Source organism: Ambystoma mexicanum, chromosome 13, assembly GCF_040938575.1.
Source record: "Ambystoma mexicanum isolate Mex_15411 chromosome 13, UKY_AmexF1_1, whole genome shotgun sequence".
NCBI classification, from domain to species: domain Eukaryota; kingdom Metazoa; phylum Chordata; class Amphibia; order Caudata; family Ambystomatidae; genus Ambystoma; species Ambystoma mexicanum.
The window spans coordinates 768,149,454-768,163,294 of record NC_090938.1 but is presented as its reverse complement, the minus strand read 5'-3'; the positions used below and the strand labels follow the sequence as shown (position 1 = coordinate 768,163,294).

Below are 13,841 nucleotides of genomic sequence, written 5' to 3'. Positions count from 1 at the left end.
TGTTGTAACCACCACAAGGAGGCAGGTCAGTTATAAAGTCCATTGACAAGGTGTGCCAAGGTGCTGGTGGAATGTCCAAAGGTTGAAGTAGGCCGGCTGGCCTTTTCTTTTGACTCTTATTGTGGGCACAGATTCCGCAAGACAACACAAATGACTTTATGTCTTTTCTCCAAGAAGGCCACCAGAAGTGGCGTTTGATCTTTTCTTCTGTTTTCGCGATACCGGGGTGTCCTTCCATTAATGATTCATGATGATGGGTAATGACAAGTTCCTGCAATTCTTTACTTGGCAGAAATAACCACTCTTGGAAGTAGGGTAAATCATCCTTAACGGTGTAGTGAGGACCCTTTTGACTCCATTCCAGTAAGGCAGAAGAGTCAAAAAGCTGTTTTACTTGAGCTTGGATGTCCTCAATGGTTTGCAATGAAGTCAAGCCCAGAATTCTTTGTTCCGGTATGATTGGCACAGGTTCTAAACTCGAATTGGGTTCTTCCATGCCTATCCGGGATAAGGCATCTGCCTTACCATTCTTGCAGCCAGGGCGATAGGTAATTACAAAATCAAATTCCGCAAAGAATAAAGCCCATCGGAGTTGTCGCGAAGATTGAGCTTTGGCCGTCTTTAAATACTGCAAATTTCTGTGGTCCGTAATTACGGTGATGGTGTGTCTTGCACCGAGAAGATAGTGACGCCAAGCCTTGAAAGCTGATTTAATAGCCAGTAGTTCTTTGTCGGTAATTGCGTAATTGAGTTCAGGTGGAGAGAATTTTCTGGACCAAAAGGCTACAGGGTGTAGTTGGTTAGTTTCTGGGTCTCTTTGCGACAGGACAGCTCCCATGGCCGAACTGGATGCATCGGTTTCCACGATGTAAGGGAGATCTGGGCGCGGGTGCTTCAATACAGGTGCAGAGGTGAATTTGGTTTTCAGGTCCTGAAAGGCTTGTTCAGCCTCAAGAGTCCATTCAAAGCGTTTATTTTTCTTTAGGAGAGCTGTGATGGGTTGAACAGTTCGAGAAAATTCCGGGATGAACCTTCGATAGAAATTGGCAAAGCCAAGCATGCTTTGCACTCCCTTCACAGAGCTAGGAGATGGCCATTTGAGAATGGCGTCCACTTTCCGCGAGTCCATTCGGATTCCTTGAGGTGTCAGGATGAATCCGAGAAACTCCACTTCTGTGGTATGAAAAACGCATTTTTCAAGCTTGGCAAATAATTTGTGCTGGCGCAATTTCTCAAGAACTGCCCTAACATGGTTTCTGTGATCAGATTCTGAGGAGGAATACACCAGGATGTCGTCAATATAAACGATGACACAAACATCAATAAGTTCCCGAAGAACATCATTCATAAAGTACTGAAAGGCGGCAGGTGTGTTGCACAAACCGAAGGGCATTACTTGATATTCGAAGAGCCCAAATTTGGTGCGGAATGCAGTCTTCCACTCGTCGCCCTCTTTTATACGTACCAGGTGGTAAGCTCCTCGGAGATCTAGCTTGGTGTACACACGAGCATCTTTTACTTGGTCGATAAGCTCAGGTATCAGGGGCAAAGGGTAACGATTCTTAATCGTTATCTGATTTAGGGCGCGGTAGTCAATACAGGCCCTAAGGTCTCCTTCCTTTTTAGGTACGAAGAACAAAGCGGAAGAGACTGGTGACTTTGATGGGCGAATGAAACCATTGGCCAGGTATTGATCCAAATACTGGCGCAAATGCAGGTTCTCAGGTTCAGTAAGAGCATAAATCCTAGTACAAGGTAGTTGTGCATTGGGTACCAAGTTGATTTGGCAATCGTAAGATCGATGGGGAGGTAAGGTGTTAGCCTGCTCTTTCTGAAAAACGTCTTGGAATTCTTGGTATTCAGATGGTAGCTGTACAGGGGTGGAAGTTACAGAGGCTAGACCCATAGCTGGATTCCTTGGGTAACAGGTTGGTTCACAATCAGGAAAAGTTATCTTCTTTGCTCGCCAGTCTATTCTCGGATTATGTGTTTCTAACCAAGGGATTCCAAGAAGTACTTGAAATTGTGGGGCCTTGATCACATCAAACACGATTGCTTCCCGATGTCCGTCCTGACCCACCAGAGTGATTTCAACTGTGGAATGCGTTACAGGCCCTGAGGCTATTTCGGTTCCATCAACTGTAGTAATTACATCTTGGGTTACTTTCGGGCGGAGAGGAAGCTTAATCCTGGAAGCCAATTCACGGTCTATGTAATTTCCAATAGCTCCACTGCCTATGTATGCTTTTATAGCATGCAACTGCTGAGGCTGTTTTGGGTTAACAAGCACCATTGGCATGACAAAATGCGAGGTCAAAGAGTTTGTTTTCAAGGGCCTGTCCCTGCGAGCGTCGAGCTAACAGTCTTTCCATGCTGGCCTGGAAGCCCTGGAAATCCCGGAGAATGGGATCATCCTGATTTATCAATGGAATAGACCAATCGGCAGCACAGCCACTGAGGTAAGATAGTACAAAGGCTACTTTGGTCTGGTCGTTGGGGAAGGCCCCGGGCCTGCATAAAAAGTGTAAACGGCATTGGTTCATAAAAACGGCATATTTCTTGGGATCCCCCGCAAAACGTTCCGGCGGGGCCAAAGGCATGTGTCCAGGTAGATTGATTTGTACCGGGTTATTCGAACCCATTGTTGTAGAAATATCTCCGGAAACAGGTAAAGGAGTGTGCTCTGCCTGGCCCTGCAATAACCTTTTGGCCAGATCATCAGTTCTTTCCTTGGATAGGATTAGTTCCCTTCTGAGAGCATTAGTCTCCTGGCGGGCTGAGTGCACTTCTGCCCGTAATTCCCCTAAAAGATGGGCCAGCTGATCTGTCTCGGAAGTCTCCATAGCGCCCAGGTGGGAAATTGTGGTAAGGCTTCGCGTTCTGTAACGCTCACCTGGTTCCCACGGAGGCGCGGCGTCGAAGGCGCAGAACTCTGAAGATGGACAGGAAGGGCCCCTCTATTCTGGCTTCACTGGCTCGTTGGATACCCTCCTGTGCGTGAAAAGGGAGTATTACCAACTGTGGAACAATGCTCAAGCCTCCCACTCCCTTCCAACCCTCCACGATACCTCCTCCACGATTCCCCGTGAAGCCTCACCTTAGGGTTTGGAAGGATGAGCTCTCCATCCTGCTTCTGATGCAGGGGCGCGTTGAAACCCAGTTACTTCACTGGATTGAGGATTGATGGGAGTTCAGGTAAGCTTGACTGTTCAGGTAAGGCGCTGTAAAAGTTCTGTTCAAAAGTTCAAGCTTAATAATAATGTTCGTTGTCTAATTGCAGCAAGCGCTAATGCTTATGTCTTTTTCCCCTTAGGGGCTGGGGTTCGGAGTGCCGGAGATATGGCGCCGACCCGAAGTGAAACAGTTCTGGATGAGCGCTCAGGTAATGTCTTAGCATTCGCTCATTCAATGTATTTGTCTTTTTTCCCCATAGGGGCCGGGGTCCGGAGATGCCAGGAAGCGGCAGGACCCGAAATGCAGTGGGAATAATCCAACAGGTAAGACTTAAAAGGAAACTGAGCTTTCCTTATTCCTTTTCTCCCTCTCACCTTTGTTCTTGTCTTTTTTCCTCTAGGCGCCGGGGCGTAGCTGAATCCGGAAGATCGCTGCTGAAGATGGAAGCGCCTTGCAAAGGTGAGTAAAATGCAGCGCTGCAGCGATCGAAACGAAATGCCTTTAAAATGATGTCTTCCTTTTCAGGGCCGTTGGAGAAATGACTCCGGGATGCAGATTTAGCAGGTAAGGGCTTTTCTTCTCCTATTCTCTTCCTTTCTCCCCTTGCAGGTGTTCCAGGGTGCTGGCAGGCGTGGCTGAAGTCAGGATGCAGGAGCTGACACGGTGAGCGTCCAGCTGCTAGGTGCAGAACAACGCGAAGCATGTGTGGCTGTTCGGGTGGGGTTTAAATAGCCTTGGAAGAAGTTCCTGGTGTGTATCCTTCCACCAATCAGGTATGTATCCTTCCCCGACCACACCCGGGTGGTGAAGTAGTCCTACAGGTTAAGTAGTCCCATTCAGGCCTCAAGAGGGCCTGGATGAAGCAGCAAGGTCTGCATCAGGTAAGTGTGCACCCAAGCAATTAAACACATATCCTCTTCTATGAGCCTGGCGCCTAAGGCGCCAGGACTGGGGTCCGCTATGAGCCTGGCGCCTAAGGCGCCAGGACTGAGTCCAAAGGGCCCCGACTTGGGCCCGCTGAGACTTCCCTGGGGAAAATGATGTCTGCCTCTGGGGTTGCTGGGCCCGGCCTGGCTCCTTAGAGGTAGGCATCATGACACTAAGGTAGATATCATTGGAGGTGAGCCAATCCTGAATCACAGATAGACAGTCAGGACTCAGCAAGAGATGAGAGGAGCCTGAAGGAAAGCTGAGTTCCATCCGCATAACACTGAAAGTTAGAGGAGAAGGTAGAGATCAGGTGGGCCAAAGGGGCCAAGTAGAGGTTGAAAAACCAGGATGAGAGGATAGAGCCCTGGGGAATTATACAGGTAGAGAGAGAGGTGGCGGAAAGAAAGGGACCAACTTAGACCTGGGAGGGGCAGTCCAAGAGGAAGGAGGTCAGCCACTCCAGGGCCTGATCCATGATGCCCAGGTTCTCACGTAGTCGATTGATCAGGATGGCGTGGTTGACTGTTGTCGAAAGTAGGGGAAAGATCAAGGAGGATAAGGACAGAAGGAATGCTGGAATCAAGGTTAGAGAGCAGATCTTCATGGGTGTTCAGGAAAGAAGTTTATGTGCCTCTGGCAGCTCTGAAGCCAGCCTGATGGTCATGGAGACAACCAATATATACAATGTGGAGAGTAAGCTGGGAGATGGCCAGCTTTTTTCCAAAAGTTTGCCCAGGAAAGGGGTGATGGAGATTGGGCAATAGTTTGCTGGAAAAGTAGGATCGGCAGACGGCTTCTTGAGGAGTGGGTGCACAAAGGAGTGCTTAAGGGGAGAGGGGAACGTTCCAGTGGTGAAAGAGTGATTACAGAAATCGGCCATGGTGCAGCAAGGGTGTCAATATGGTCCTTGATCGTTCTGGAGGAGCAGGGGAGCACCTGTTTGGGCGACACTTTCATGGATCAGACTTGTCTAGAAACCTTGTCAGGTGTTGTCAGAGAGAACGAGGAGAAAGGAGGAGGAGAGGTAGAGGTGGCCAAAGGGCGGGGTCGAGAGAAGAAGAGGGAGAGGAAGAGGAGATAGTGGATAGGATGTCCTGAGTTTTAGCGGAGAAGTGAGAAGCCAGAGGCATATAGAGGGCCTGGGGGGGGGGACAGGAGAGGTGGAGACCGCAACAGAATTGACCAGTTGCGGGCAGGTTTGAAAGAGTTGGGCCATGTTGTTAGAGGCAGCAGAGACCCGGGCTTCAATGTGTGCTCTCTTCTTGATGAGTCTTATTGCTTCGACTGGCATTTTTGTCTACCAGTCAAGGTATGTCTTAATGTGGCCTGGCATGCTTTACTGTAATGTTGTAAAGTATCTACACTGGTCTACATTGTGCAGCCAGTGGGACATGTTTTCAATGTGGCATGGCATTTCTAATAGAAAAGCATTAATGTTCCTGTACACTGTTGGTGACTTGCATGTATTGGATTGGTGTTACTCTACAAACAATTGCAAACACTCTGGCTTTTTAGCCAATTATTCTCAGAAAGTGTGCTGTATATTGCATCAAAACACATATTGATATCTTTCTCCTAGTACAGTGTGCGGCATACCCCTTCAGCAGCACGTTCATGCATATTGTGCAAGCGTGATAATCTAGGCCTGCCCAGAGTGTAGCACGACCCGTGATTTGTTGCCGAGTCGGGGGGGAGGGGCCCTCAGCAGGGCTCGCAGGGGGGGCCCACATTTTGTGTTACGCCACTGCATAGTTCAATTCTGCTGCTGAAAATTTCTTTGACCAGAACGCTACGGGATGTAATTGCTGGGTATCCAGGTTTCTTTGTGACAACAATGCACCCATAGCTACGTTGGATGCATCCGTCTTGACCACGTAATTAAGGTCTGGGTTTGGGTGTTGCAGTACTGGGGCCGTGGTAAACCTTTTCTTCAGGATTTTGAAAACTTCTTCGGCATCTGTTGTCCAATCAAATCTTCTGTTCTTCCGGAGTAGGGAAGTTATTGGGTGAACTAGCTGAGAGAATCCAGGAATGAACTGACAATAGAAGTTCGCGAACCCCAGGAAACTCTGGACTCCCTTCACGGATGTTGGTGAGGGCCAGGTGAGTATAGTATCTACCTTTCGATTATCCATACAAATTCCTTGCAGGATTAGGATGAATCCCAGGAACTCGACCTCAGAGACATGGAAGGCGCATTTTTCCAGTTTCGCGTACAGTCAGTGTTGTCGTAGTTTTACCAAGACAGACCGTACATGAACAACGTGATCCTGGATGTTGGTGGAGTAGATCAGGATGTCATCGATGTACACCACAGCACATACGTTCAACAATTCCTGTAGCACATCGTTCGTGAAGTACTGAAATGCTGCGGTGGCATTGCGAAGCCAAAAAGGCATGACTTGGTACTCAGAGACTGTACTTGGTGTGGAATGCCGTCTTCCATTCGTGTCCGCTTTTTACCCGCACCAGGTGGTATGCCCCTCTGAGGTCCAATTTTGTGTAGAGACGTGCATCTTTAACCTGGTCTAATAGTACTGGTATGAGTGAAAGTGGGTACCGGTTCTTGATAGTTATCTGATTCAACAAGCGATAATCGATGCAAGTTCGGAGGTCCCCCTCCTTCTTGGACACGAAGAAGAGGGGCGAGGCTGCCGGGGATTTAGATGGTCGAATGAAGCCGTTGGCCAAGTACTGGTCAATTTACGCCTTAAGATGCATGTTTTCTTGTTCGATGAGTGCATAGATCTGGCTACAAGGGACTTTAGATCCGGGAATAAGGTCAATTTGGCAATCGTATGGCCGGTGCGGGGGAAGGGTGTTGGCTTGTTCCTTCTGAAACACATCTTGGTTGTCTGCGTATTCAGGAGGCAGAGTTCCTACCAGCCAGAACGTAGCAACGTACTTCTGTATGGTCTGCTCTTGCCTACCCAGAGATCCGCCCACAATTTAGCAAGTCCGTCCACAAGCGTCAGAGAAGGTCATGGTTCGTTCCCGCCAGTTGATGCAGGGGTTGTGGACTTCCAGCCAAGGCATTCCTAGGGTAACCTGGAATTGGGGAGCGCTGATGAGATTGAACGAGATATTCTCTCTGTGTCCGTCCTGACATAGCAGCTCCATTATCCCTGTGCGTTGGGTCACCGGCCCGGATGATAGTTGGGTACCATCGACTGCAGTGACATTTTTTGCTACAGACTTAAAGTGAATGGGGATCCCCATTCTGCTTGCTACGTCATGATCCATATAATTACCCACTGCACCGCTGTCCACATACGCTTCAAGGGCATGCATTCGGGACGGTTGGTGGGTACTGATAAGGATCACTGGAAGAACTAGATGCGAGGTTGGAGATGCCTTCACCTTGCTCGACAAGCTGACCTCTACACATGTCTGGCATTGGAGTTTTTCGATACCGTCTCGGACTCATCTTTTTCCAGAGCTCCCACCACCTTCTTGGGTGACTTCACTGGGCAGTCACAAAGGAAGTGGCCCGCTTTCCCACAGTAAAGAGACAGCTGCTGCTGTCTTCTCATCTCCCTTTACTCCCTGGTGAGTGGGCTTCGAATTTGTCCCAACTGCATGGGTTCTGGATGGGTCTCAGGGTGACATGCAGGGCTCTCTCTTGTGCATACATATAGTGTCCTACCTTCTGAACGTGCACGGTCTGTTCTGAGATCCTGCAGACAGTGATCCAACTGGATCACCAGGTCGATGTACTCGGCACAACCCTCGGGGGGATTGACCACCTGAGTCAGGACGTCCTTCAGTTCTCCCCTTAGCCCCCTGTAGAACAGTGTGGTCCTATTTTCTTCAGGCCAGTTGGTTTCTGCAACGAGGCGATTAAATGTCGCAACAGACGCTAGAAGGTCTTGGCTGCCTTGTCGTAGTGAAAATAATTCACTGTCCAGCGCTTGACCTCGGGTATGACGAGCAAACAACTTCTCCAGCTCATGCTGGAACCCCACAAAGTTGCGTAGAAGAGGGTCGTCTCGGTTGACCAACGGGATGGACTAATCTGCGGCACACCCACCCAAATACGACAATACAAAGGCTACCTTGGACTGATCGTGGGAAACGCCCCGGGTTTGCAAAGGAAGTGCAACCGACTCTGGTTCATAAACACAGCAAACTTCTTAGGATCCCCTGTAAAGCGTTTGTGGGGGGGGCAATGGCACAGCGCTGGGCAGAACCCCCTGGACTGAAGTGACTGGGGAAGTCTGGGAAGCGCTGGAGTCTGGAGTAACTGTCTAGCCATCTCCTCCGTGCTGTCTCTATTCACAACTAGCTCTCGCCGTAAAGCGTTGGTCTCAGAACGGGCGGCGTGAACCTCGGCTCTGGGCTCACCGAGCAGCTGTGCTAGCTGATCGACATCCGGGGATTCCATGACGCTCAGGCAGAGATTTCGTAGGAGGCTTTGCGTTCTGTGATGCTTACCTTGCCTCTGCAGGAGCATCCGGAGACTCAGGGTGATGGGTGTGGTCTGTACTGCAGGGGGTTCAACTGGGCTACACCTAGGATCAGAAATTGACAAGTATTACCCGTGGTATGGTTCTCTCCCCAGTGTCCCTTCTACACACCCTCCCGACTCCACCAGTATCCCAAAGGGTGTTGTGTCTTTCCTGATGGGAGCTCACCTGTATGTTAATGAAGGTGTGCTCTCCATCCTGCTCTTCACTGCAAGGGCGCTGTTGACACGTCACCAGTTTCTCCACTGGTGCTCCAACCCAGACCTGCTGTGGCTGGAAGTAATTCCCTTTCTGCTTGAAGAATAGATTGTAATGTCCACACTCTCCTGTGTTGTAGTAGATAGTAGGATTAGATATGTGAGCGCTGTCCACGCTATCTTTTAGGGGTTCCATGTAATAATGTCCCCTCAAAAATATCGCTATGCAACAAAATTGCTGAACAATTGTCGTTTTTTGTGGGGACATTATTACATGGAACATGCAGGGGACACCCCCGCAACTCCCAAACCCTTTTTTATTTTTCATGGGGAGCGGGGGACACCCTCACAACACCCGCTGCCCCTGTCCCTTTATATATGGTCACATATATAATGTCACCACAACCTTTTCCCGGTGACATTATATACGGCGACCATATATATATAGGAATATTATTACCTGATACCCTTTTAGGTTCTTGGTAAGGTTGGCGAAATGCACACTGTCCTGCGCTATCTGTGAGGTTCATTGGCAGGATTGACTATGTGTGCGCCGTGCTGCGCTGTCTTTTTGTCCTGGACCAGATTTGGTAAAGTGCGCACTGTCCTTAGCGAGTTTGCGCTACCCTTCAGGTGGTCCGAGTTGCCTCACCCGGACCTGAGCGGAAGAAAAAGGGAGTTAATTCACTCCTGTTGCTGTTCGTGATCAGCTGTTTGTAGCGTGCACGCTGCTTACTTGACTCTGTTTCGTGGTGCGCGTCTAGCAGTCTGTAATGCAATGCTTTCTGTTCTGCAAGTGTTCGCGTGATGGCTCCTCCTCTGACCGCAGGACGCGTGTGAAGTTACCGGAGGTGAATCAGGATGTCGGGGTTGGTCTCGGAGCTGGTTGATCCCAGAGCTCCTCTTGTTTCTTTGCAGGGCACCGGACATCGGTAAGCGTCTTCCTGCATAAGCGGTCTCAACGCGAAGCAGGGAAAAAGGGCTGGGCGTGGCTTATATAGCCAGCCACTCCCAGCAGCCGGAAAGGCCCCCATGATTCTTTGCTGGCAGAACCTTAATCCTTCACTGCCTGGCTGTTCCTTTGTGAATACTTAGCCTTAACCCCTCCATGTGTATGTTCACCACAGTGCCAAGTGCGCCATGCCTGCGCCCATGTTCCTCTTCCCTTTCTCCCAGACCTGAGTGTTCTAAGGGGCAACCCCTCCCTGAATGGCAAGTGTGGATGCACTTGTGGGGCTGATCTATCGGTGACCATGACAGTACATCATTCACATCACCATAGTATCATTCACATCACCAAATATTTCGTTCACATCACCATATCATACATACTGTTCCCATGTTATCACTTGCAAGAGTATACTCAACCCTTAAAGATACAGGTACCCCTAATCACGCTCACACCAGATTAATAATTCACCCCTCTAGGGAATTAAGGCCAAGAGCCATCTTGCAAGGATAACAAACTTTAATCTGTACAAAGATGAGGATGGGGGGGGCAAAGAACTATGCCCCCCGACCAGCATTCTGTCCTTCCGTGGCCGGCTCCTCCAGACTGATGCCAAGCGGGCGCATTATATACTGTTCAACGTGGTTACTGGATACTGGCATAGCTCATCCAAAACTGTTCTTCTTCCTTAAAAGGCACGCTGCAGTCTTCCTTCTTGCATGGCCAGGTTATAGACTACTTAGCATACTGCTGCCTAAGCAGGAAAACATTGTCGCTTAATTTTATCATGTTTTGCTATATTATACACATTTATATATAAACACAACTTCCCGCCATATTCTCCACACTCCACTCAAGATACTCATATTTTATCTGGTCTAGTAATTCTTCTTAAAACCTTGTTTTTCATAGTACTCTGAATGTCGTGCATTGCGCATGTACACTCCCATTTTCGAATGCATGGGTTTTTGATGGACAGGAAACAGCTGCTCAGCCACTTTGTGTGCTCTGCCAGAACTAGCCCACACCAGGCAATGCCTGCAGTCTATTTTTAGCACAGGCTGCATTCACAGTGCTTTGAGATTTTAAAACTACACAGAATAAAATGTACAAGTGTTTTCAGCTAATTGATATTTGCACCCTATATTTAAATACTAACTATCTTCATTTATTGCCTGGCCACACCTGTGTGTGATTATTTTTGCATGAAAAAAGCTTTCTCAGTGCTATAGTGCTTTGAGAAGTCTTGCCTAATTGTAAAGCACTTGGGGGTGCAGGAAGGCGCTAGCCACGGCGCCAGCTCCTCCCCAACATTTTATACCAGGACTTCCACTTCCACTTCTGTCTGGTCACTTTATATCAGGACTTCCACTTCCACTTCTGCGTGGGTCACTTTATACCAGGACTTCCACTTCATCTTCTGTCTGGGTCAATTTATACCAGGACTTCCACTTCCACTTCTGTCTGGGTCACTTTATACCAGGACTTCCAGTTCCACTTCTGTCTGGGTCACCTTATACCAGGACTTCCACTTCCACTTCTGTCTGGGTCACTTTATACCAGGACTTCCACTTCCACTTCTGTCTGGGTCACTTTATACCAGGACTTCCACTTCCACTTCTGTCTGGGTCACTTTATACCAGGACTTCCACTTCCACTTCTGTCTGGGTCACTTTATACCAGGGCCTCCACTTCCACTTCTGCCTGGGTCACTTTATACCAGGACTTCCACTTCCACTTCTGCCTGGGTCACTTTATACCAGGACTTCCACTTCCAACCCATTCTAGCTCCCCTCCCCCCTTTTTACAAAAACACTGGGCAGAGGGTGACTGACAGTAACAACATCCACTTACACACATCATACTGGACATGTCCTGTTAATCGGGTCAGGCAAAACCAGGCACTTGATGCTAAGTGCATACACCTGATACCTATCAGCTCTCCTCACACGAATAAAAGGCAGCACCCAAAGACACACTCTGAGCAAGGCGGAACACGAGTACGAGCAGGCTTCTGGGAAGAAGGCAAGCCTACTGGAGCAGAACGACGGGCCGAGGGACGGAAGCAGCGGGTCGGAAACCCCAAGAGTTCCTTATCTGCAACAGGCCGCAGATGACACGTGGAGAAGGCCAGATCCCACAAGTGAAGAATTGCATTGTGTTCTGAGGCGCAAGAGACCCGCCTGGGTGAACGGCCAAGTACAGGAGGCGAGGTCAAGCCTGTGGTATTAACCTTGACTTATGAACTGAAAATTGTAAAAACGCAGAAGAGACGCACAAAGTGGTGAGTTAGGAAAGCGATCTGAAAGACCGGTGTGTGTTAGAGGCTCCTATGGGACTCCATGGGAATGGGGATTTACAGAATGCCGGCTCCGGAATTACCTGAACACCGGGGCTGTAATGCCCCGGTAATTCCAGCAACTCTGGAACCCGTAAATCACTACGGGTCAGGCAGCAGCCTGCCGGTTTTTCCAGCACGGCGACCGCCAGACTCGTAATGAGGCCCAATGTTATTGTGACTTTACTCAGGCTTGGTCTTTGTGTTAAAATAACTTTTAGGCACAAGCAACCATTATTAACTTTGTTAAAGCTGTTTTTTATAATGTTCAAAACCTCCTTCCATAGCGTATTCGTCTATACGCGAGTGCTACAGTTTTTGCACTCCATTGTCTGACACGATCCGGTCAGCTTCAGTCAATTTCACTCCCTCACGAGTGAAAGCAACTGGTTACAGTTGCCTGCCTGACAATGCCTGAAGGCTCGAGAATGTGCAGAAACACTCACCAGCTTCTCGGGCCCCTTCACAGGCTACTGGACTGCTACTACAGTGGTTTTCTCGACCAGGCACACTTCCCTCAGCAAGCTGCCTTCGGTCCCACCACAGCGGCACAAAGTTCGGCTCAGCATGACCCCCTGTAGCACGCCAGCCTCCAGGCAGGGTCTGCTGCATGCTTCTTGCTGCGAAATCTCTAAAATCAGGTTCACATGGGGTAAAGCTTTCAAATCTTAAGCTTCCCGCTGTGCAACCTCTGCAATCCAGACTTTGGGGGAAAAGGACCAACTCAGGAGTAGTAACTAGAATAATCCCGGTGTCCTTTCTTTCCACCCACTTCTGTGGATTCTGCCAGCAACGTGCTTTCCTCTGCCACTTTCTCCTGCCCCAGCTGCTTCTGCTGCTGCTACAACTGCTACTGCCCCTCCAGCCACAACCACGACAAATGGTCTGCACAAGAGGGAGCTTTTTAAGCCTCTCAGTCTCCTTCAGGTGTGCTGTTTAGGCTAATTGCCTGACATTCAGGTCTGCATAGCTCTTCGGCCCTCTTCTTCATCCCAGTACTCTTGGGATTATGGGACTTAGATGGCCAAACAGCAAAGTTAGTTCTAAATGGTAATTTACTATTTTTGATTTTAGAACTATTTTGCTTATTCATTTTTACAAATACTTCATCCTGTTTCTTCACAGAAGGGAAAGGAAGTTCATGTAGGCCACCATTTATACGTTTCCTTTCTCTGTACCTTTGGCTGCAAGGGGGATTTGTAGTTACTCCCTGTCCTGCTGCTGACACCTCTGTTCTATCTCTGGGATCAGGCCCCTGTGGGTAGATTGCTGCTCTAGTTCTATAGGTTTCTGATCCCCTCTCACCTTCAGTAGATCCACGTCCTGTTGCTGGCACTTCCTCTCCAGCTCTGTGATCATGTCCCTGTGGGTGCTTTGCTGCTCCTCTAGTCGGGTCAGTTTCTCCTGAATCTTCTTCATTTTCTCCTCTTGCTCCTTCTCCAGTCTGCTGAGCAGCTGCTGTTTCTCCTTCTCCAGAAACTGCTTCAGATGCTCAAATGCACTAAGGATGCTCTCTCTCTGCTTCTTAATGTTCCCCTTAAAAATAGATTCAAACAAACAATAGACACATATTATATTTGTGATTATTTTATAACCTATCATAACATATCTTACATATAACACCTGTAATGGTTCCCTCTCAATAACTCTTAAAATCATAAACCTAACACACATGAATTACCGATTGGCAATGATTATTTTTTATAAACCAGTTTTTATTAAGTTTTTTCCATATTCCAACCTCCCCTCTCCTGTAGTATCTTGTACCGATGTACCCCTTATCTCAG

The 13,841-nt window shown here is 48.6% G+C and overlaps 1 protein-coding gene across 2 annotated transcripts in view; it reads right to left on the bottom strand.

The window, feature by feature from the left end:
• The window catches only part of LOC138521927 (E3 ubiquitin-protein ligase TRIM39-like), a 280,178-nt gene that overhangs the window by 122,303 nt on the left and 144,034 nt on the right, over positions 1–13,841 (bottom strand). For both annotated transcript variants that reach the window (XM_069635102.1, XM_069635103.1), the window contains exon 3: positions 13,360–13,590. In XM_069635102.1, the coding sequence (XP_069491203.1) occupies positions 13,360–13,590 (231 nt within the window). The remainder of the gene's footprint in view (positions 1–13,359; positions 13,591–13,841) is intronic.